A 26,611-nucleotide genomic window follows, 5' to 3' on the forward strand; every position below is an offset into this window, starting at 1 on the left:
TAACTGTCAAAAGTGAAATGAAATTTATGCCAAAGCCATGGTCATCCAGCTGTTAAGAGAATTTGTGAGACTTTGTGTGAGCCAACATTTCTGTTCTTCATTTTCAAGGAGTAAGTTCTTTCAGAATCATTCCTGTGTAACATATCATGAAATTCTTGGGATTGTTTACCCTTGTGAAACTAAGCATCTAAGTTAAGAAAGAGAATGGAAAAGGTCGCCTTCAAAAAGCTTCAGTGCATGAACTTGCATGTCCTGGATGTACAAAGCTTGGTCTCTGAAGACTGCAGAAATGTTTTCTCAGACTGGATATAACAGCTGAGAAATGCAGCAACCCAGAGAGCAGCAGCAGCCTCCATTGCAGTGAAATACTTGTCTTTGAAAATCACTAGTCCCCAAGACATTCAGTTCATTTTCCAACTGTAAATTATTTAGAAAAAGGCATCACCTATGTCATGCTAATAAATCCCTTGCACTATTTTTCATCATATTTATATGAGAATGTGAAAAATCTCCATCTTCTACTCCTTTTTTTAGCCAAAATAAAATACAGGCAACACTGCTGGGAATTTTTATGTGAAAGCACCAGAGTTATGTTTCCAAAAATAATCAAGAAATATTCAAATCGAGTCTTTTTGTATGTGAGTAAAATTGATTAACAGCCTAACATATTTTCAAGCCAGTGGGAATGTTAACTTGGTGGGAGAGAAGAGTACAAAGCTAAAACTTGCAACCACACTGCTCACTCATTGTGTGTGTGTTGTTTTAGTGCACTTCTTTTCCATAATGATTCCAAGTAATAAAAAGAGAATTATACTAGAAATTTCTCGTGGAAGTGTGTACTGTAATGAAGTGGACTTGCATAAAGTTTCTCCTCCACCCAGAAGATGAAATGTGTAATTCAAGAGAAACCTGGATATTAACAGATCCTATATCAGAGCAGAACAGCCTTAGCTATAAATGAAAATTTCAGAGAAATACAGCCAACTTTAAAGTGCTATTCTTAGAAGAAGTTTGGAGAGGTACGTGGTAATATTTCAGTTAGACTATTTCCTTAACATGTGGACATGCTAAGGATGACTGGATACTTTTCCTAACCAATAAATAAATTAATACAGACAAAGATCAAAACAAGGTATCAGAAATGTACCAGGCAGTGTTCATTTTGCTACCTTCTTAAGGAATGTTCTTTGCTCCTTAAATTTGCCATAATCATGATCACTCAATAGCAAACCTAACATGCTGAAATTCTCTAAGTGTCCCTTTATATCACCAACACAATGTCCTTCAGCCAAGTTTAAAGAGTCTTAAAAGACTCTGTAGGCATTTGTGTACTTGTTTCTAAGATACTTTCTTATTAATGCATGTCTATATTTCTGGAAATTGGACAAATAGAAATTCTTAAGGAGTAAGCACTTGAAATAAATTAACCCACAAGTGTTGATGTCAACTCCTGTCCATGAATCTCAGTGTCATGTCCGGTAGCCTCATCTCATAAGGAATCATATGGTTGACATCAATGAAGTGAAAACTGTTTTGCAAATGTGTAATTATTTTGAAGAGGGATATGCTGGTTTTTATAAATGAACTAATTTGTTCATTTATGAGACCCATTGCTTTTGCACTTCTGTGCCATTGCTATATCCTCAGTTTTAAGGTTTGGGCAGGACTTGGAAGACATAGACAAGGAGAAGTCATATGTTTGAGAACCTGCAATATAAAGGTCACAGGAGTTTGCTTCAGGATTCACTGACTGGCCACAAGATTTCTGTGATTTAACTTATCATGCTGTCTGTCTGTCCATCATAAGGAAATCAAGCCGAAGACATGAGTTGAGCGTGAAAATGTGGGGTAGATGTCCATGTGGGAGTGACTCTGATGAGAGGTACTATGGTAACTAGAAAAGGATAATGAGGGTGACTTTAAGAGTAATTAGGGGAAGAGAACAAAAGGCAGCCAAGCATATACTGTCAGGGTCCAATAGAGAGTTAGAGGGCTAAGCAGTGTGAGGTGTGAACAACCAGGAAGGGAATGGAGGAATTCCTGTGGGAGATTGTCCTAGGAAACTAAGTGCAATCAGGGCAAAATTGAGTATCCCTGTGACTGTCTGTTCCTACTGTTTTGCTATTCTGTTATCACTGTGAATCCATGGTGTCTTAGTTAGGGTTTCCATTGCTGCCATGAAATACCATGACTAAAAGCAACTTGGGGGAAGAAAGGGTTTATTTTGCTTACTACTTCCATACCACAGTCTATCACTGAAGGAAGTCAGGCAGGAACTCAAAGGGCAAGAACCTGGAGCGAGAAGCTGCAGCAGAGATTAAGTGTTGCACACTGGCTTGCTCCTCTTGGCTTTCTCAGACTGCTTTCCTAGCCAACCCAGGACCATCAGCCCAGGACCCATGCCTGGACACTCCAGCATCATTCACTGATTATATAAATACTGTACAGGCTTGCCTAATATATGATCGTGTAGAGGGAGTTTTCTGTTAAAATCCCTGCTTTCTGATATCAAGCTGCCCTAAAGTCTAGCTGGCACATGTTGGTTTTCCTGAGAATGACCATGCAGAGAATTACATTCAGTGCTTCTCTTGCATGATAAAAATGCTACAAACTTGGCAAGTCACACCATGTCTCTGGATCTCAGTTACAAAAAGTTAATAATGCCCCAAGGGAAAGTTTTGTGTTTCTTATAATTCCTTATTAGTAGACAGGAGTGATACATTGAAGTAAAGATTAAGTCAAAATAAAGAGAAAGGTTCAGGACTAAAATCTCATTTGTAACCACCAGACTGCTGAATACACTGATTTAAAGTCAGGCCTTGTTTCATAGCAGAAACCTGCTTCTAAATCTAGTGTTATTTTGTCTTCCAAGTTGTACTAAAATTGGTGATGCTTATTACATTAAAACTTGCTATTGCCACTTGGAAGCATTAAAGTTGCTTAATTAAAGCATTTGCTATTTAATATGGCACTCCACACTATTGCAGGTACTTGACAGGCATACACGGGATTCAATGACTTGTCTTTTTTAGTTCAGGGACTGGAACAGCTTCTCCTTTTAAGCTGTACCCATAACCTTCCAGTTTGCAAAGGAGATTCCCTGCAGTGTAACATGAGTATCCCCAAATCTTATTTTTGCTTCTGCTTGTTTAGTCTAAAATGATGGATTTTTAATAACTATCTAATAAAATATTCTTGCTACAGCCCTAGCCAAAAGAGCAAGAAATAATTTTCCTCTGGTTGGCTAAATAATGTTTTAAACAGGGTGCCTGGCATATGGCTAAATGTTTAACTATTGAGTTTTGTGTAAATGTTGAACTTAGTCAAGAAGACGTTTCTATGATTAAAAAAATATATTAAATAATCCTACAAAATGTATTTTCTAGTGTATTGACTGGCATCTAGAAATGTTAATGTTCACTCAGTTATATAGGGAATAAAGCAAGTACTAAATGAGTAAACAAATGCTGTTGTGGTTTTATAGTTTTAAAGTATTACAATAAATGGTTAAGAGCATATCAACCTCTACAGGTCCCATCTATTCCTCCAAAAGCTAATTCAGGGCACAAGTGTTTCTCTCAATGGACTGCAAGAGGTCCTCTCACCTTGGAAATGTTCAGCAAAGTTAGCTGACTTCAATTTATTTTTCCCTCCTGAGGAAAGAACAGTGTTTCTATAGACCCTTACAGCATCTGGAATGTACAAAAGTTAAATATCACTCAATGTCTTAAACAAAAGATGTTTTATTTGGGATCAAAATATTTCTCTAAACTCAATAGTGTTTCATTAATCATAAAAATAAGGAAAAGATGCTTGGGCAGAATGAAATCCTAGGATCTCAAACCAATAAACTTAATTTTATGCTTTGTTGTTGCTCTTGCTAACAGGCATCCCAGTCTCCTCCAGGTGAGGGCATGAGTTGCCCTGACCCATCCACTAGCTCTGTTTTCCAAAGTTCAAAGAACCTCTTGGTGTTAAAAGTTGAAAACCACTATTAATACTGTGTCTATACCACTTTAATACAATCTCTTCCCTACTCAGATTCTGTTGAGTAAATAAATATTTGAATCAACATTGTTATTTTTAAGTCAACAAATAAAAGTTAAAGATCAGGGAAAAATTTATTGGCTGTGTATCAGTAGCATGGTCATCTTTTATCCACTTAGTTACCTCAAAGTTGAGGCTGTAAATTCAAACTCCCTAAAATGCCAACTGGAATGTGTCTGGCACTATAGTTGTTATTGCAATGTTGGGTTCTAGATAATGTCATGACTAAATTCAGAAATATCTGAGGCTATTTTTAAAATAAAGCTTCTCTTTTTTAAATGTAGCTTGTTATATGGCTAAAAACAGAGGAGCCTTGTTCAGACAATTCTGTATTTATCACATCTGCCATGTGTTGAAGTTTGAGACCCATATTTGAATGACAATCTTGTTTGCTTTACTGAATATTTACAAATACAAATTAAAGCACCACACTGACTTTACTCTCCTACCCCAAACAGCTTCTGCTGTGTTTATAACATCAGTAAACAAGACAGACAGCATCAATGCTTTTAGCACTTAAGTAGAGGACAATGGAATGACCAGGCCTCTACTCTGCTTCTTTTCAAAAGGAGTGATCAAAATTATTTTTAAATCCTAAAATGAAAATTCAGAACTGCTAGTATAACAAATGGTTGGGAATATCCAAAGTTATATACTAAGGTAAACTAAAATTTTCAAGTCATGTAGATGGTCTAATTTAATAATGGATGCATAAAAGGGAACAAAAGCACACACACACACACACACACACACACACACACACACACACATACACACACACACACAACCCTACCTAAAGTAGAACAGGCTATTCAAAGTAAACTGTAAAGGCAAGCATTCAAAGTCAGGGCAGCCATGTTGCCTGAGAGACTGCTCAGAGGGGCTTCTTTATACAAGGCCCACTTAATCCTTCTCTAAAGCAGTCACTGACTGACTGTTAGCTGTATTTAATTATTTGCTACATTGTAGTTTGTAAAAAAAGACATATGTGCTAAAATCTTGACAGAAGTAAGATGCAGGCCTTGTGTGTACTGCTGTGAAATATTAATTAACAAGGAAATTAATGTCTATAATGACATCATGCCTCAGTGAAAACCACACTGGGAAGTGACTCTCCCAATAAAATACTATATTCTAGTCATACTTTCTTAGGATCACTTAGCAGTGTCCATTGACAGTATCTTTGACTATTAAATGTGTCTATCTTCTGCACTATCAATCTCAGTTTTCTAGATGTTGTGTGATGTTGTCTCCAGTAGATGTGAACAAAGATGTATCCACTCCAGACAGAACAGGACAACATACTAAAGAAATTCTAGAAAGGTACATTTGATGAACCATATACTTTATTTGCAATACTTAAGGAGCCTGGTGACTCAAAGGCAGCTTCATAATGTGAAGGCTTACTCCAGCATGGTTGATGACTCAGGGAAGCTGTAGCTCAGAGCTCCCTGCTTGCCTGATGGCTGCTCCGTAGGAGACACTTGTCTTCTGTAGCCTGGTGGATTTTATAACTTTCTGAGCTCAAAAATCCATGTAACTTTGTGAACTTATTGGGACTTATGATCCTCTTTCCCAGAGAGGACATTTCATTGTGGAAGAAATAGCTAGACAACACTAGAAAGCAATAGCCACACACAAAAATCATCCTATAAAAGTGTCCTCTGTCACACTGAAGAAGAAAAGGCAAATGACCTGCATGATTAATACATATTTTAGACTGTGAGGAAGTGAGAACTGTGAACTTTTTCAGTGAATCTAAAGCACATATTAGGTATACTGAAGCTACGTAGTTCTATCACTGGATCATGTATGCAGTCACAGAGGCTGTGTACACAAATGGACTTGGGTATGTTATAACAAAGCTTTATTTATAAAACAAGTTGTGGGCCAAATTATGTGAAAGGGCCATAGTTTTATTGTTTTATACTTCAAAATGTCTTTCTTATTTATCATTTCTTTAGAAATATATATCTATTGATTATAGTGTAATAGGTTTAAAATCTATTGTTTATAGTGTAATAGGTTTAAAATATTTTTAATACCCCAAAGATGTATTTTACAATTTAATTTTATCATTATTTATTCTAATTGACTCCATATATTGCAGTGAACCTCTATACAAAAAGAATGATCTTTTTGAAGTTACTGAGTTTTGGTTTAGGGTTTTACATTTCCATTATCAATTATAATTTTATGGACTTATCTATCACACACATGTACACACACACACACACACAGGTACACACACACACACACACACACACACACACACACAAACTAAGACATACTTGAAACTAGAAAAAACAATTAGTTTCATATCCTTTTTCATGAATCATGTGTTCATTTGCTTGCATTCAATCCTTCCTCAGAATCTAATTCTAATATTACCCTTTCTTTGTCTCCTTTCTAAATAATAATAATAATTATATATGTATGTATATATGTGTGTGTGTGTGTGTGTGTGTGTATGATACAGTCTGGGATCCATGAGCTCCCCTTGTTCAGGTCAGCTGTCTCTGTGGATTTCTGTAGCCTGGTCTTGACCCCTTTTCTTATCACTCCTCCCTCTCTGCAACTGGATTCCAGGAGTTTGGCTCAATGTTTAGCTGTGGGTTTATGTTTTGTTTCCATCAACTACTAGATGGTTAGTTGTCAATCTCATTATCAGGGTAGGGCATTTAAGGTAGCCTCTCCACTATTTCTCGGATTGTTAGTTTGGGTCATCCTTGTAGGTCTCTGGACATTTCCCTAGTGTCAGTTTTCTCTTCAAACCTATAATGGCTCCCTCTATTATGGTATTTCTTTGCTTGCTCTCATCTATTCATCCACCAACTTAATGTTCCTGGTCCCACTTTTTCTTTTCTCCCCTCCTCTTCTCCCAAGTCCAAATGGATCAAAGACTTCAATATAAATCCAGCCACTCTGAACCTCTTAGAAGAGAAAGTGGGAGGTACCCTTGAAAAAATTGGTTCAAGAGACTCCTTCCTGAACATAATACCAGTAGCACAGACACTGAGATTGACAATTAATAAATGAGACCTCCTGAAACTGAGAATCTTCTGTAAGGCAAATGACACAGTTTACAAGACAAAACAGTAGTCCACAGAGCAGAAAAAGATCTTCACCAACCTCACATCTGACAGAGGGCTGATCTACAAAATATACAAAGAAGTCAATAAACTAGTCACCAAAACACCAAATAATCTAATTAAAATGTGGAATACAGACCTGAGTAGAGGATTCTCAATAGAGTAATCCAAAATGGCTGAAAGACACTTAAGAAAGTGCTCAACATCTTTAGCTATCAGGGAAATGCAAATCAAGGCAACCCTGTGGTATTGTCTTACTCCTTTAAGAATGGATAAAATGAGAAACACCAATGACAATTTATGTTGGAGAGGATGTGGAGAGAGGGGAACATTTCTCCACTGCTGATGGGAGTGCAAATTTGTACAGCCATTTTGGAGATCAGCATGGCAGTTCCTCAAGAAAATGGGAATCAGTCTACCACAGGACCCAGCAATTCCACTCTTAGGCATATACCCAAATGATCCACATCCATGCAACTAAGAAATCTGTTCAACTATGTTAATAGTATCATTATTTGTAATAGCAAGAACCTGGAAGCAACCTACATGACCCTCAACTGAAGAATGGATAAAGAAGATATGTTACATTTATACAATGGAATTCTACTCAGCAGAAAAAAAATGGAATCTTGAAATTGGCATGCAATGGATGGAAGTTGAAGAAAACATCCTGAGTGAGGTAATCCAGTCACAAAAAGAGGAACATGGTATGTACTCATTCATATATGGATTTTAGACATAGAGCAAAGGATCACCAGAGTACAATTCACAAAGCCAGAGAAGCTAGGATACAAGGAGGACCCTAAGAGAGTCAAACAAAGTCCCCCACAGAAGGGGAAAGGGACAAGATCTCCTGAGCATATTGGGAGCAAGGTGGGATAGTGAGTGGAGAGGGAGTCAGGATGTTTTCTCTCCAGAGCTCTGAGGCTAAATTTGAGGTGTGTAAGTAATGTGATCACTTCTCAGAGGCTTAATTTGAGGTGTGTAAGGGAGGTGATCCCTTCTCAGAGCTGTTTCAGCTATCCCTGGTCTTCTGTGGTTCCATATGAATTCTTGGACTGTGCTTTCTCGATCTGTGAAATGCAACAATAAAAATTTGATGACGGTCATTACATCGACTAGGTATATTAATTTTTGCATTATAACCATTTTAAGATATTAATTCTGCCAATCCAATCTTCTTTTATTTTCTTTTTCTTTTCTTTTATCCTTTTTGTGGTTGTTTTATTTTGCTTTCCTTTTTGAGACAGGGTTTCACTGTGTAGTCCTGGATGCCCTGGAGCCTACTTTGTAGACCATACTGGCCTCTAACTCATAGAGATCTTCCTGCTTCTTACTCCCAGGTGCTGGGAATAAAGGCATGTGTTGCCATCAATTGGGTCTTATTTACTTTTTCAATATCTTAAAGGTTTTATTACAGAGGTCTTTTGTTTCTTTGGTTAGGTTTATTCCTAGGGACTTATTTTCTTTTTTTGAGCTAATTACAAATGATATATTCTCCTTAATTTATTTCTTCAAGAGCACATTGTTGGTATAGCTACCATTTTTTATACTGATTTTTCCCCTATGACTTTACTGTGTTTATTTATTTGATTTAAGAGTCATTTAGTAGATTCTATGGATCTTTTAAATATAGAATAATGTTCTCTCTAAATAAGGACAATTTTCTGAAATGTATTTTAGTTCATTTCTTATCACTCATTACTACTAAGCCAGACAGCATTTACATTGATTTTATAACCTATTTGAACTCATGCAAATGAGGGAGTTTTATGCATTACCTTTAATTTTTAAAGGCATATAATTGTCAAATGGTGGGTTAACCACTGTCGCAGGGCAGATGAAAGACATCTTGAGCATCATTGGTCTCTGTGGATAGAGGTCTATTAAAAAGAATGTTACTTTATAAAGAGAAAATACCACATTAGTTACTCTTCATTAAATAAAAAAACCAAAAGCTGCTTAGGAAATATTAAGAGCAGTAGAGAGTGAGTGAAAAGAAAAAAAGATGAGCTATGGCAACAACAAGCACCATTTCAGTGCACTTTATTGATCATTAACCTTTTGCTTTAGGAGACATCTGAAAATAACAGAGAAGTGTGTTATTGACTCAACACGGAGCCTCTAATGATGCATGAGAATGTATGCTCAAAAATGTCAAAGGGCACAAGAGAAATCATATATTGACAGATAAAATGTTTTTGATATTGTGTTATACAGGAGTAAAAGGGCATCCAAGCTACAATTTCAACTTGCAGTGCTGGCTTGCATGATTTTTTTCTGGTATTTAGACATGTTAAAATCAAAGAGTGGTCCAATATAATGTAACCTTGTTTTTAGACACCATTAGATAAAACTGATAAAATACCAATGTCATTGACCTTTTTTTTTTAACCAAATATGATTTAAAATGTTAAGGATTCACTTAGGTCATTTTATTAAGGTAGTTCAACACTTTGCCAGGATTTTTATAGGGTAATGTTTGGCAAATATTGGAGTGAATCAGGCATATCAAAGCATGCATGAATCTTAGCTTTTGTTTCTTTTGGAGGAGAGAGAAACCATAGTGTTGGGTTATAAGAAATTGAGCTGGTATCCAACTAGATGCTTCACCCCAAATATTACTGTTCATGATGCTAGAAGGTACTCTGAATGCTACTGGAGGAGAAAACTAATCAATGTCATCCAGCTGGACAAACCTCCACCCTATATCCGAGACATACCTATAATATATACCGGTGCAATAGCAGTGTAAATGGTATGGGAGTAAGCAACCACTTTAAAAACTGTATTTAATGCCCTTCCCGGAGAGTGAGATCAACAACTAACTTCTCCATGGAGTCCTCAACTAATGCCTATTGAAAACAGGAGCAAACACCCATACATAAACACTGAGTCAAACTAGAACCCAGAAGCAGATGGAGAGGACAAGACCATGCGGTAGAAGTACATAGAGACAGCTTACCTGAACAAGGAGGAGCTAAGGGCCACTAGACTGATAGCTGGGAAGCCAACCGGGGGTCTGACTCGGACCCCCTGAATATGGGTCTCAGCCAGAAGGTCTGAGCAGTCTAAGAGACCTCAGACAGTGGAGCCAGGATATATCCCTGGTGCACAAAAGGACTTTGCAAACATATCCCCCATGGAGGGATAACTGCCTTATTCTAGAGATAGGAGAGAAGCCCTAGTCCCTACTTCACAGGACCTGTCAGATCTACATGACCCCAACTGGATGGCATTCCCCTACATATTGTATTGTGGTGGGGGGTTGGGAGGGGAGGGTGTTTAGAGTGCATGGGAGAGGGTAGAGAGGGCAAAAGGGAGGGAAGGAGGGAGGGAGGGCTTGGGGGGAGGGAGGGAGGGAGGGAGAGGGAACTGGGATCGACATGTAAAATAATAAAAAAAAAAAAAAAAAACGCTTTGACTCCAAAATTTAAGTTGAAGAACAAGTTACTGGGGAAAAGTATTTCTATTTTTGTTTCCACAGAAAATGAAAAGATGTGGATTCCTTCCAGACTAATGTGGTTTGATCACACCAGACCGCCTGAAACAGAGTACAAGCTGATCCTACATTCCAAACAGCTGGACAAAACAGCCCTACAGACTACAGCTAGGATATCTGAATCTTCTTCGAATCCCCCAAGACAGCGCCCCTTACCAGCAGGAAGTAGTTTGGAAAGAACGACGCCCAAATTCCCAAATATTGTGTATAAATGTTTGTTTTCATTTAATTGGACTTTGTTATATAAAATTAAATAAAAAATACTCTATATGCATAAAAAATAAAAACTGTATTTAAGTCATACTCTGAGAGATATATCTCATATCTGACACTGCTACAGAGGCCATGAACCTGAGACTAGATAGATCAGAGGCTTAGGCAACAACCCATTTCTATTATTATTCTAAAGGAATATAGTAATAAAATGACTCTGAACACCTAGATCAGTGCATCACTCAGTTACTAATAAGTATGATACATGTTAGAAATACAAAATGAGCTCACTCACATATGGTCTCCTTTAGAGATATTATCATATCTAGGTAATCAAGTAAATCAAAAACTCATAACTTTCATAAAAATATTGTTAAAGAAAAACCATACAACCATTCAATATAAACTTAAAATCCAGGTAGGTAAGTGGGTCAAAATACCATTACATTAGATGATGTCATGTCAGTAACAAAAAAAGTCAAAGGTACACTTTATTAAATAAATATAATTTTATCTGAGATATATCTGAAATATATATATATATAAACTTTCTAATTGGATGTGTGTGCATATGTGTATATATGTATAAATATGTACATATAAAGTTGTGAAACAGATCTATTTTCTAAAGAGTTTGCTATTTACAAATTTGACTGCTTCCCTTATCCATATCACATTGTTATTTTAGAGACAGAGCTCTCAGATTTAGTCTTGAATACTTTCTGTTATTTCATTAGTCAAAGAAGCTAAGGTGAAATCATGTGAGAGGAGAGGAAAGAGCCTCATATTTTTATTTTTATTTTTATTTTTTATTTTTATTTCTTGTCTTTTGAGACAGGGTTTCTCTGTGTATCCCTGCCTGTCCTAGAACAATATCTGTAGACCAGGCACGTCTAGTATTCAGAGATCTGCCTGCCTCTGCCTCACAAGTGCCTGGATTAAAGGTGTGGGCCATCACTGCCCCACAGACCTTCATAGTTTTATGAAGCAATATAAACAAGGGCAGCCATTTTTTACTGGCTGTAGAAACAAAATGGGGGAAGCTAATGACGGGCAAACACTGAAGCCTTCCCTTTCTATTATGAGCAGTAATAACCATTAGTTTATCACTAATTCACGAGTCAGACAGCAGGACTGCAGAATGTTTTAAAGAACCACACACTAATTCAAAGCATAAATTTATTATATCTAATAATTTTTCCCTTATATTTATGGTGGCCACTGTAATATTTCCTTCATAGACCATAAAAGACTGCCTATCCTTGTACACCAATTATTTGGCTGTACATATATCCTTTAGTAAACTCTCAAAAACTAAATGGCAATCCTTTAATTGGATTTATTTCATTCACTGTGTTTAATCAAAATTGTGTGATCTATCTTTACATGAAATGTCTAGAAATGTTTACACCCCATAATATGTTTTCCCTTTGGATACATTATCTGACGTTGCGGTTGAAAACCTGAACATTCTTAACTTCCTGTGATTCTGATTAAAAGTAGCTGTGGAGGGACCCAGTATCTGCATAGAGATCTTGAAAGAGTCCTTGTTGTTCTGAAAAACCTTTCTCAAATGCAACTCTCAGTCCAAACCATTTCTAGGGACCAAGGGAACAGTACCTCAGCTCATTAGTTCAGCTCATCAGCTCTGATACTCTAAGGCAGGAGATTGTATGAAATACTGGCATTTCTAAGCCTCCAAGACAGTAAAGATCTATATGCTATGGAGATCATGCATAGAGCCCACTGAGCTCAGCATTATAGACTCAAGAAGCTGTCAGAGCAAGAGAGAGGTAAAAGTCAGAGCACAATGGTTCAGAACATGTTATTTCTCTATGTCTATTTTATCTTACAGTCATTGTAGTTAATGTGGTGCTATATGCAATATTCCAAAACTGAAGTTTCAAATATTCATATGACAAAATAACTGTGGGCATGAGAGGTAATGGGTATGAATTTTTTTGATTTGTTACAAAACATATACATGTATCACAAATCACTTTGTAAGCCATGAGCATATACATTATAACTGTCAATTAAAGGCAAAGCTTTTCTCTAGAAGCTGCCAAGAATGACTTCAAAAACATCTAAACATCTTATTCCAATCTAGCTTATTAATAGGTGAAAAAAATTCTGGGATTTTTTTTTTTTTTGCTTCTGGGAGAGTGACAGATATTTTGAGATGTGACAAAGGATCTCAAGTTTATCTGTATGTTTAATTAAGGATCTTTTCTCCAAGTCAAAATGTCAAGATTAAATTCTGTTGTCATATTAGAATTGGTCTAAAATTCTCCAAAGTTGCCCTGAAGAAGCTGAATGCTGTGATAAGATGTCATGCACTTTTTATTCCTGTACTGAGAGTCACAGTTACTCTTCTTGCATATACAAAGGACTTAAGATATCAAAAGCACTGAGGCATGAGAATATTCTAGAAATACATAATTGCAAGGTAGGGTACTTAGTGTTGAGTGCTTTGGGATTCATGGCCATAAAATTACTCACATATGATTTTGGTGAAAGGCTGATGAACACACAAGCGTGCAGTTTTTCCCTTCTGATAATCCCTTTGAACCTCAAAGAGGGCTGTGGGCAATTCCTTCCAAGAAGGAATTTGCTCCTCCAGTTTTTACATTGAGCAGCAAGAGTGCAAATGGGATAAGAGGAAGTAATAGAACACATGGGTTCAATGCACTAAGCACTTTATGGATACAGAAGTTCATGTAAAGTGTCTTGTTTCAACAAGATTCTGAAGAGGATGCAAAGGAGAACTCGGACATAAGGATGGGGCACTGAGACTTGTGGCTTCATTTCTGAATAAGCGCTTTCTAAGTGCCACTGTGGTAATAGTGACTATCGATTTTCAGGGTCTGTACACAGCCATTGCATGTGAAGGGACGTGCTGCATCATAGAGGTGAGGCCAGGGTCTGTCAGTATAGCCCTGGCTGGGCTTGAATTTATAATCTTCCTGTTTCAGTTTCCAGAGTACTGGGCACTGTATAATTTCTAAATCTCATGAAATAGAAGCAGAAAATTTTCATCTCTATTTTGTAGTTGAGGAAAAACAACAACAAAACCCAACTCATTAAATTTATATAGTCTCCTCTGGTAAATCTGAATACTCAGAGCCACTGTGAGCAAAAAGAAAAAACTTTTTACTTCTTTTAGAAGACATTTTACTACCTGACTTTGAAACATACTACAAAGCTGCAGAATTCAAAATAGCTTGATATTTGACATCTAAAAAGTCCAACGGAATAGATTGGGCAGTGTATCAGATTTTCCCTCACTGATGTAATATCTGTCAAACAACCTATGGGATGAAAAGTGTATTTCAGCTCAAGGTTCTTGCAAGTTTCAGTCCATCACTGTGGAAGGGCATAGCCACTCAGAATTCCTTGATTTATAGCAGCCAGGAAGCAAAATGAAGGTCTGTGTTAGCAGGCTCTCTCCTTTCTCCTTTTTTATTTCATCTGGGGCCCTCAGACCACACTTCCAATATTCAAGGGGTACTTTCTCCCCCAACTACTGGCCCACATATCATTCACACATGGAAATACACTCACCCCAGAGATGTCCTAAATAATCTCATCTACATCTCCCACTTCAATAAAGTTCATAAGATCAGTCATTACACAGAGCACAGAGGTAAACCCAGGGATCGTTATACACTAACTACCCACAAAAGTGCTAAGCATGTGTACTGGAGAAAGGACAGACTTCTCAAGAAGTATTGTTGGGTGGGAAAATTGCATATCATCATCTCAAAATGGCTTAATGCCTTAAATGTAAGATGGGAAACTATGAAACTTCTAGAAGAAACATAAGTGGGAACGTTTTAGAGTACTGGAGTGTAGATTACTTTTTTCTGAACAATACCCACAAAAGCACAGGAAACAAAAGAAAAAAGGGGTTATACCAAATCAGAAATGTTTAATGCAGCAAGAGAAATGACAGGGTGAGGAGAAAAATCTACAGTCGGAGATGATGATTGCCAAGTACATATCTGGCAAGGGTTGCTGTCCATAATGTCTACAGAACTCAAAAAACTTTACTGCAAATGATCATCTGATATGAAATGGGTAATATATCGAATGAGAATGGCCTCCATATGCTCTCTTACTTGAATGCTTTTTCAGTTGGTGGGACTATGTGGGAAGTATAGGAGGCATGACCTTGCTGGTGGAGGTGTGCCACTCAGGGTAGGCTTTGAGGTTTTAAAAGTTCATGCCATTTCCAACTAGCTCTTTCTCTCTCTGCCTTGGGGCTGTCTCAGCATGTGCATGTAAGTTCTCAGCTACTGCTCCAGCACCATGCAAGCCTACCTGCCTGCTGCCTTGTCTCTGCCATTCTGATCATAGACTTTCGCCCTTTGAAACCATGAGCCCCACTAAACATTTTCTCTCATAGTTGTCTTGGCCATGATGTTTCTTCACAGCAATTGAAAGGTAGCTAAGAAACATACCTTGCTACAATTTTTTCAAAATATACATAAAACATTGATGATCAAGATTTGAGTTCAAATGCAAACCACAATATCACCTCATTACAGAAAGTATAGTTATTATCAAGAATAATAATAATAATAATAATAATAATAATAATAATAATAATAACAGAAAACTGCAAAGTAGAATAATACTCAGCTATGAAAAGAAGGAAAGCCAGTCATTTGTCACAACAAAGGTAGATCTTAGGATTACCCCAAGTGAAATAAACCAGTCTCAGAAACTGAAGAACAACCTTAACTACTATATTTGTGAAGGCTAAGCTATCACAAAAATTGAGACTGGAAGGTCACTAAAGGGTGAGAGAGGGAGAAAAAAAGGAAACAGGGGAAGGCTATTTAAGGCACACTAAGTCACAGCTGTATGAGAGAAAGCCACTGTGGCATGCCACTGATCCAGCAATGCCTTTCATATTTCAAAATGCTGGGAAGGAAGATTGTAAACAATCCTACCATAAGACAATCACAAATGCTTGAGAGGAGAGGTATGCTTAATTTTCTACCATTACACATTATACAATATATTGCAACATCAAGTTGAGTGGCAACTCCTAGGATTGTAGGCTGGCTTAATCCAAATCACAGAATCTTAATGATTTCCCAAAATGTCCTCCAATATTACTTCGAAAGCATGATTTATGTGTAACTACCAGGATGGATTGCTGAGCTTGCAGTTCCGCATAATTTCCTTCCCACCACTAACCTGTTGCTTAGATTTGGCAAAGCTTCCTTCAGGCAAGTTCCCCTCTGCAGCCAGTCACTTCCAGATTCTCAGGGAGCACTAGAGTTCCCTGCCTCTTGGCTGGCAGCTGAGTCAGCTAGCTCCCCCAACACCTGTAGCTCGTTAGCCACTTTTCAGGATTTCATGAAGCAGTAAAGAGGATTCTCTTTGAAAACTTACATCATCTCACCTGAGGGATGTGCAATTCACTTATTAGGGAGATTACCATTGGCTGCCTTCTGTAAAAGGTAAATGTGTGCTGACATGAGTTAAACGTTTACAACCATTATTTCACTGGGAAATGCACATAACCACTGTGGTGCATTGAATAGGAATGGCCCCCATGGACTCATTTTTTGGAAAGCTTGGCCTATAGGGAGTGGCATTATTAGGAGATGTGGACTTGTTGGAGAAACCGTGTCACTGTGGAGACAGGCATGGAAGTCTCAGATGCTCAAGCTGGACCTAGTGTGGCTCACTGTTTTCCTGCTGCATATAGATCAAGATTTAGAATTCGGTGTTTCTTCCCTAGCTCTGTGTCTGCCCATATGCCACCATGCTTGCTGTCATGATGATAATGCACTAAACCTCTGAAACTGTAAGCCAGTATCAATTAAATGTTTTAAGAATTGTTGTGATCATGTTATCTCTTCACAGCAATAGAAAACTAAGAAATCCATATACACTTTCTTTGCCTTTTTTTCCTTCTTTGTTTTATAATTATCCTTCTGTACTAATTTTAAAAGGGATTTGGTCCAGAAAATATTTTCATGGTTTTAGATTGAGTATATTGAGACCAGGGGATATTTAGTTTTGATTTGTACATCAGTCATAAAGATTTATAATGTTCAGAAGTATTGAGTTAAACCCTAATATTTTCAAGAGAAATATTTTTTTTGTGCATGCTAGTCACATTTTCCTCTAATACCTGCATATATGTGTATACATGCTTTATATATTTATACTTATATACATACATTATTTATATACACATATGTATGTGTATGTATACACACACATACTTTGCTAATATTCACCCCTATCAGCCTGTCTTTTCCACTCTTCTTTCCTGCTAGTCCTTTTTTCTTCTCAAATAGCCCCATTTCTTTCTTCAGTAGGCACAAAGCTTGAACTATACACATTACTCCCTGCCTTGTTAAAGGTGCATGTGAAACTAATATTTAGTGCAATTAGGCAACTGGGTTTTGGTTCATAGGCTCTTTCCATATCTTTTATTATCTCTTATAGAAAAGGAGAGACTTTGAAGATTGACTGTTTTTTTTTTCCTACTGAAAAGGCATAGTCAGAAGTGGCAGAAAGACAAACAAATGCGTTTAAATTCGGTGGGGAAATGGCCTTTTCATTTTGTAGCAACAGCCAGTGAGGCCTTCTCAGGAACTTAAGTCCCAGCAAGATCTATCCTGCCACTCACTGGCAATGACTTGGAAGTGTGACAAATTCATCCTAGGAAGAATATAAAACAGTATATAGGATTCTCAAAGATGTCTGGACCCTACATGATCTCTGGAGGCTAAACCTGTTGGCTCAACATGCTTACCCTGAGTCCATAGTTCTGACCATTCCTCAGTGCCAGGAACTTTTCAAGCTGCCAACTGAAAGTCTTCAGAAGCCCAGAGCAGCTCAACCAGGTGAAGTGGCCCTTGTTTAAACTCCATAACTACAATTCCTGAGCACCATATTGAGTTATATATGAGCTTTATTGGCAGAACAGTACTAAACACCCTTAAAAGACAAGTCAAGCATTCATCTTCTGCTTTCATACCTTTCTGAATGACATCTGTGAAAAAGTCCTCTGGCCTTCCCCTGCGGTCTCTTCATGAGCATGAGGGTCCTGCTCTAAGTGACTAAGAATTTTGTCAGTAGAAGCTAAGCTTGTTCTGTATTCACAGAAAGCTCAATTAAGATAGCACTCCATTAAGGCCTCAGTGCTTAACAACCATTCCAGCATATACTCTAAGAGTCCTCTTCCCTCTCCTATTTTCTGTTGTTCTTTCCCCGCTTTAGTATAAGAGGATCCTGAGAGAAAGGTCTGCCCTATCTCAGACACAGAGGGCAGAGACCTGAAACTGAGTGGTCAGTGCACCACAATTTGTGGTGTACTTTGTTCTAGTGAAGATCTATTAACTCTTAAAAGAATGGTCCAGAATCTGAAGCATAATAACAGAACAGTCAGTATTATTAATTTACTACACAGTGGTTTTGAGTAACCATTAACCAAAGTCTGATAAAAGATTCATGAAATCACATCTGGTGTGTGTGTGTGTGTGTGTGTGTAAACATTTGGAAGAATTAGCCTATATACCAAAGGTCACATGTTTTTCTAGGAGCATCATTAGGATTCTAATCAGACTCTGCTGCTACTTCTTCCCAGATATGTTAACATCTTCAACACAATGTGTCTGCTATTTTAAATGATTTATATATACTGTATAACATCCCTTATTTTCCTAAGGGCCATAATTTATCATCTGCAGGAATGATACAGGAGGAAAAATGACAGAAGTAAAATAAGAAAACTGGATGGTTATTCCTTCAAGTTGGTAATGAGCATGGAAAGAGGAGCCCCCTACAAGGGCAGTGTGGTACAGAGGTAAACATCCCAAAGAGGATTCTGTGTTTTCATCTTTAAACTTTAACCTGGCAAAACCATTTCCTCTGAGGATGTTCAGGAAAGGTGGAGCTGATGCATGAATCAGAATGACAGGGACATTTCACTTCCTCATTAGCCAGGTACAGTGTATGTTTTACATGAGAGTTTTGTGTCTGTCATTTTCTACTAGAAGCTGGAGCATATGTGCTCATTTGCCAGCCTTATCATTTGTTGCTGCCTTTTCTTAGTCTCCTCAGGTAATATCCAATTACATAGAGCCTGATTCTCTTCCCCACAGTATTGATGATCAAGGTAGAATCACAGGAGCTAAGATCATTTCAAATGGTGGAAGAGGAATAAAATAAAAATAAATGCTGATAAGTATGGGAAGAGGTCATCCTTTGCAAGTGTAATTTTCTTATCAGTGTATGGATTCTCTGTTAAGTCGAAGAGGTAATTATTACCTGAATGTAAAGTAAGTTGTGTTAAATTAAGGTACAGGTCTAAATAAAAACCAAAGTAATCTGACGATTGAAAATGCACTGTAGTGTAATCTGTTTACATATTTTCTTTCAAGAGAATGGTAGCATTTACTAATTGCTGATTTCATAATTGCTATTGTGGGTTGGTTTTACTTGCAATATTTACTGAAGTATGTCCAATTTACAATGAATATCCACACTTTTTTTCTTTCATTTTTAGGAAGGATAAAATGTTTTAGAAAGAATGGGCCCAATTAAGATTAATTTTAAATAAAAAGCTGTCATTGTGCAAATTTGAACCAGCAGGAGGGATTTTAATTGGAAAAGAGGAATTTGAAACATTCTAATCATTTCACATTTTCTTCATCTTACTGGTTGGTTTCCACTGAATGTGGCAAAATGATTGAAAATCAACTTGTGCCATCTTCAAAAGATTTAAAGTAAAAGTATAATGCAAATTAATTAAGAATTTTTAGGTTCCATGATTATGTGCTCAATAAAAGAGGAACAAGGTCCACTATGAATTCAACATAGGGAGGCCCAGACCAGACATTAGCCGGGTGTGCTAATGTTAAGAGGGACAAAGAGCTCCAACCCACTTAATGTTCAATAGTTGAAACTGAATTACTTTGAGTTGTATTTTACTATGCCTGTCACTGAGTGACCTTGTGCAAATTGCTAACTGTTCATCATCTGTGAAATGGGCTTCATGGGACCTAACTAAGGACATGTTGTAAACATTAACTCAGGGTGTCAAGGAGAAAAAAACAAGGAACTTTCTGTTAAAAATAAACTGAATTCTAGAATCATCTCTTCTAAAAGCTCTTAGCATTATGTAACCTTGTCTTTAATACAATGAAATTAAAAGATAGCCATAAAACTACCTTCTGAAGGAGGTCTTTTATTTTCCATGGTGATTGATTTCCTACCTATGGCAATAAAGATAATAGTATGACTCTGTATGAGTTACACACACCAATTAACTTACTAGCTCCCTACTCATAAATGGGTAGTGTCAACAGTTTCAGCTCACCCACAAGACATTTTGCACGAAGGAGCATAGACAGAAGTCTATGAGGGGAATTCTACCATTCCTGAATTCTTCAGCCAGGAAATTAAAGGCTTTTAAACTTCAGCAAGAGCCCATGATCAGCAGTTCCTAAAAGATGGTCTCTAATCCTTCTATGCCCACCAGCATTAGACATTAGGACTGCTGAGGGCATAATCTCTATCTGCATGCTGTCCAGGTATTTGCCTTTAATTAGAAGACACTAATCTAAACCAGGCTTAAATTTAAACACACACACACACACACACACACACAAACACACAAAGAATGAGAGATGTGGAGAGAGGGAGAAAGGGAGAGATAGATCTCCTTACTGAGTTTTCCTTCTTAATTCTTCTATACCCAAAGTCAAATTTGAAATTGTTTACTACTTCAAAGCTGAATCATTATTAAGTTTTTATAAATATTTAGAATGTCATGTATCAGAGTGATTGTTTCAAGTAGTCTAACTCTGATTCCAAACAGAAAAGTCTACATAGAATGTGGTACACTGACACTGTTTCTAAGAAGAAATAAACGCTTTTGCCAAAAAATTTGTGAATTTCTATACATCCCAAAAATGGAGTGAGAAAAATTCGGCATCATAATCCTGTTAGAAAAGTTTTCTGCTTCTTCTTTCAAGCCCTGTGATGCACACATGACTCATATGGAATGTATAGAGATCACTGTCAGCAGATCATAAACAAAAGTTTTTAAAACATTCCCCTAAAAGATGTAAAGTCAAATGTTGACTGAAAAAAGGAGGAGGTGGAGGAGCAGAAAGAGCAAAAGCAACAACACAAACTTAAGGAAGGGCAGTGACATTGTCACTCTAATGAGGTCCCCCTCTTCTCATGCAGATGTTTCCCTCCACCAAAACCACAATGAGCAACACAGAAGTATTTGGATTATTATAAATTTTATTAGAATAATAGAAAATAATGCATACACATAACCATAGGATACACACACGGGAATTTAAAGAGTAAAATTTAGACTTTTCAATATGAAACAGTGTCGACATCTCATGGAGATATACTGATAGAAAAAACAGGAAATGAGAACTGCCATCTTGCAAAAGTAAAGTATAAGAACAAATTCTAGGAGTCGTCAGATAATAAAAAGGTATAGTTCTGTTTCATGGACTGTAAAGCACTGGGATTGTAGAAAGTCTTTCCACACTTTTGGACTGGGAATAACAATGATCATATGAAAACAACTAGTCATTCAGATTTCTTCTGGATATGTACAATATATACAGACTCTACAGAGAAATGTAAAAAAAAAAATCATTCTCCTTTTCACATCATGACCTTGTCTTAAATGGAATCTCCAAACGAAGGGTAATATCAGAATTTGGCTAATTTTTAGTGTTTCTTGAGAGCTGCTCCATTGTTTTGTAATTTTTCTACCTTTGGTAATATGAGCAAATTCTAGCAATATACGAAATTGGTAGGCAAGAGGTAAAAAAATTGATTTTGAATGTCTCACACCCAGCCTGCTGATTTTCATATAGTTTTTATATATTGCTGTGAAGTCATGTCTTTCACACTCTTTTGAAAACCACATATTGAAAGACTGAGTCATCTGTATCAAATCCAGCAGCATCACCATGTTCTATTACAAATTTAACTTGGTAACAATGAAAAAGCCTGCCTGACTTGATTAGATAGACAGGATTTTGTTAAAAAATCATCTCTGCCATCCAAACAGAGACAGGGCCCCTTAATGGAATCAAAAATTGGAAATGGAGAATTGTGTGCATTTTGTTTCATATTTGGGTTAAGATACAGGTTGTTTCTTCTTTTCCCTACCAGGTTTTTTTTTTAAAAGCCTGAAAGCTTATTTTCACATGTGAAGGGAATGAACTCTTAATTATTTCATTTTAATTTTGAGACAGGATGAAATATATTCATTTCCAGGTACCATCTTTTTCTTTATAAATATGAACAGAAACAAAATATGTTATAATATTCACTCAGGTTCAGTTTCCATCTTCGAATGAGACAGATAATCCTACTGAGAGCATGCAATTCCAGCAAGCTTCGAAAAGGAGCCTGGTTTGCATGTATGTCACTGTAGGAAGTTCATGTAATTTTCTGCACAGACACACCGCTTGTAGGAGAAACATGTGCTTTTCATATTCTCCTCTATGTTTTTTTTTAACAGCTAATTCTTGCAGGAAAAGTAGATGGGAAAAATAGTAACCCCCTCATTTCATAGAATGAATAACAGAGACAACAGAACAAAATGACTAGGGGAATGTCATAGCCATACAGCAGTACACTGCAGCAAATGTCACTTGCTCAAGCTCATAGCACAATACCCTGTGGAATCACAGGCCACACCCTTCCAGCATAATAACTGTCCTTGTGTATTTTTACTCTGAGGGATTCAAATTGGCAATTTAAAAACGATAGGTGATATTGTGACAATGGGAAAAGAACATTTGGAATAAATGAGGAGTTCTTTAATGTAGAAAAACAGTTTATGTTAGTGTGTGTGTGTGTCTGTACTGTATATGCATTATTTGTTTCTACATATCAAATGTGGGTTTTGTGTGTGAGCGTGTGTCCTGTGTTTGTATGTGCCTCACATGTAGGCAGCAATTAAACTATAACATTAGAACATTTATATCAAAAGTTTGCAGTATGTAATTTTCAAATTCCTTTGGTTTACCAAGCAAATATTAAGGCATTTCAGATTCCTCTAAAAGGATTTGCTGTTTTTATTATATTCATAATTTACCTATAATGGAGTAGAAATTTAAAAACACATAGCTGAAAAAAAAAACATGCATAATCACTGTTTCAGAAAGCACTTTTTGTGGTAACCAATTAATTTTCCAGTAAATAATAATAAAAAAATGTCTCTCACCACAGAGCATCTACAATAAAGAACAGTAGGACAGATATGTAACCTGACACAGGGTGGAGGTTAGAAATGGCTGATGTGGATCCTCTTGCATCCATACCTGTAAAAGATGATACATGGTGTGTTAGTAAAGGCGGTCAGGACACTACATACTGAGTGCTTCTGTTCTCTCTGGAATCATGCTGAAACCCTGTGTTCAGCCCTGATGATTTTCATGCTATCGTAGTAGTCTTGCAGGTCTTTGAAACACTGGACCCTAATCCAGGCTTTCCAGGTAACTCAAGAATCTTAAGCATCAGTTTTGCCACTCCTTAGATTTAAATTACCATGTGAAAAGGCCAAGGCAACAGGGATGTACTGAGGCCTTTTAGGGCAGATCTTCTTCCTCCTAGTCAAAAGAATTGACTATGCATTCTATCACTATGCCTGGGCCTTTTCATTCCCTAGTCAGGAGTCCACTCCCCCAGGAAATCTGAATATTCTGAAGTCATGGTAAAATGGGAAGAATAATTATTCCCTGAATTTGATGATATACTTTTACTTCCCAGAAGACCCTTAGTGAAAATAATTAAAGACCTTCTACAAGGCAGCATGGTGGAGGCTAGCTATGTGGCATGCTTATTTCTGAGTCCCAATTAATTATTTTCCTTTGTCTCAGTTTTGGACAATGGCCCAAAGACTAAGCAAACAGTTCCAGACACTCTGGGTTCTCTTACTCATTCTCAGAGGCTCTCATTCTCCCTTTTGTTGCTGTTGTTTTATCATGAGGCTGTTTGGTGGCCTTAATGACAAAAACCATGACCTTTCCTCTTCCTGTTCTCCATCTCCAATCTGCCACCTGCCAGTTTGACAGTTTGCCTGCCCTGTTGCTTTTCTCCTAAACTCTAATAAAATTGCACTCAATTGAGTAAGGAGTCCATATCTAAATTCCTTTGATATTAACAATAAGAACCCAAAAGGGGAAATCTCAGTTTCTGTTGTAAAATTTGGTATGGAATATTTTGCAAATGTTTGTAAATCTGGTAGTCTAATCTTCGATTTTTCTGTCCTCTGAAATCATGAGAAACATTTTTTGTAGTTATAAAACAGGCAGATCATGATACTTTCATAAAAGTAGTTTGAAACTGACAGTAGTGATGCAGTCGATAATACCAGCACTCAGAAGGCAATAGACAGATCTCTGAGTTCAAAACCAGTCTGGTCACAGAACGAGTTTCAGTACAGCTAGGGTTTCTACCTCCTCTCTAAAATACAGTAGTATGAATGAACAAGACACATTAAAAACAAGAGTAATGGCTGTTCTATCAAAATTAAATTACAACACAAGCCTAACCTAGAATCACAGTTATTCCTTATTTACTTCTGTAGCACACACTTTGGCTGCTAACAGTACCTGTAAGTCACCAATATGTCCAAGTGTTAGTAAATGACTCCAGTCTGTTCATTTCATACACTTAAACTTTAATTGGAATTGGAAAAACAACTTCATCATCGTGAAAATGATTAGACTTGATTACAAACAACTGGTAGAATAATTTGATAGTTTAATTAAAGAAAGATTCATTGGATAAAGGTTTAGAAAATCGGCTTGTCTCTATGCAGACACATTTTATGCATGATATGAAATAGCATCTTTGTAAAATGTTCAGTAGAAACTCCATTTTCAAAGACAACCCTATATAATCACCTGACTGCACAAGATCAGCAAAGGGTTAGGTGCTCCAGACTAGGCAGTTGCTGCTGAATGGAAACAGGCAATAAAAAGAGGAGAACATGACTACTCCTAAAGTATGGGGAAGATTATTATTGTAGATGTAAGGGAGAATGCAAGGCAAGGGAAAAGTGGTCCTCTGTGCTTCTCTCTGCAGAAGCACAGTGCTTCCTTACACTACCAGCCCTGCTGCCTAGATTGTCATTTTAACTCTACAGCTCACACTACTGGAGAAAAAGAAGTATGTGCTCCATATTAAAAAGCCAAAACAATCAAGACTGATGAGATGGGATGAGCCCTGCTGTTGGTGAAGACCAAAGTTCCATTCACAGCATCCATGTCAGGTTGCTCAAAAGAATTGCCTATAAGTCCAGCTCTAAGTGATCCGAATGATATTCTCTTTTGGCTCAGAGAGGCACATAGATAGACTGACAGGCAGGCAGACAGACAGACAGACAGACACACACACACACACATACATGCATGCACACACGCATGCATACATGCTCACTCGCACACACATACACATTTTTTTTTAATCTTTAAAGCAAACTTAAAGTGCTCATAATAAATGTAAATCTGTTTCTCTTTTGGCCTATTCAACAGTATCCATTGAATTGCATAGATTTGGGGGATAATCCCTAGTCAGAAATGGCTTTCACAGACTGAGTCACACAGTAAAGTGCTGGCATAATTATCAGTCATTTTCCTAGGATATTTGGATTTATGTATTTTAGTCAAGATATTTTCACAGAAAATGAAATTTTTCCATGTTGTCAAAATTTCTGCTCTTCAGTTGCTAATATCAGCTACTTCATTTTAAAGATGAAAGATTGTAGTTGCACAGAAGTATAACTTCTGTGAAATTAAAAAAAATAGATACTTTAAGATCTTGTTTCTCTGTCTAGTACATATAAATGGATTATGATGTTACAAATATCAATTTTTCTACAAAAGACCCTATATTTGCCTGCAATTAGAAGGGGCCAATCAATTCAGAAATGATAGGTTCACACTATGTATCTAGGGCTGTCCTTTAATTACAACCACATAGCCTAGATTGATTTGGACATTAGGATCTTCCTAGTTGTGACTTTTGAGTCTTAAGATTATTTGCTTGAGTTGCCACACTTTGCAATATTAAAAATGTGAAAACATCTCTGTGGCTCAATGCTACCCCTTGAGAAGGGTTTAGGTAAATTGGATCTAGGCAATTAATCTCAAGGAAAATATAAGGAGAACTCAAAATAAGGAGTTAAAATAATAAATTTTGCTAAACAGTGTTTAATGCCTTTTCTTCTCCCATGTTTTTCTCCCCATTCTTATAGCCCATGCCCCATGCATACCAAAGGCATGCTGGGAAAAAATGTACAGGCAGCATGTCAATCACTGACTCATTATAAGTTACATTGATAAGTGATGAGAGTGAAGTAGGGATTGAGTTCAGTCAGCTTACTGGTTATTCTTGGAATCCTGATCTGCTCACTACTGGTGCCATCCCCTCCATCTGTAGTGGCCTTAACTTCAATAATGTAGTCTTCTTTGATTGGCAGCAAAAGTTCAGCTGAAGTTTTATTTGTGTTAAGTACTTGCACACTGTTTTGACTGCTAGTCCTATAGAAAACCTAGGAAACATAAGCAAACATACTTTATGTATAGGTAGCTCTTATGTCCTTTACAAAACTGTCACTTCAAAAGGACTTGTCGCTACACCTCTAGACTATAAAGTGCACTCCAAGTTTATGGATCTTAAACATGGGTAAACACAGTGGAATCATCATGTTCTCAAAACTGAGGAGGTTGGG

General features: G+C 37.0%; 1 protein-coding gene across 1 annotated transcript in view; it reads right to left on the minus strand.

Annotated features, from left to right (window-relative positions):
* Positions 1–22,801: 22,801 nt before the first annotated feature.
* Positions 22,802–26,611, minus strand: part of LOC127214644 (contactin-3-like) — a 78,383-nt gene continuing 74,573 nt past the window's right edge. The window contains 2 exon segments of the mRNA XM_051174976.1: positions 22,802–23,195; positions 26,263–26,431. Coding sequence (XP_051030933.1) covers positions 23,095–23,195; positions 26,263–26,431 — 270 coding nt within the window. The 3' untranslated portion in view covers positions 22,802–23,094.

The sequence above is a fragment of the Phodopus roborovskii genome, unplaced genomic scaffold (genome assembly GCF_943737965.1).
Source record: "Phodopus roborovskii unplaced genomic scaffold, PHOROB, whole genome shotgun sequence".
In the NCBI taxonomy this organism is placed as follows: domain Eukaryota; kingdom Metazoa; phylum Chordata; class Mammalia; order Rodentia; family Cricetidae; genus Phodopus; species Phodopus roborovskii.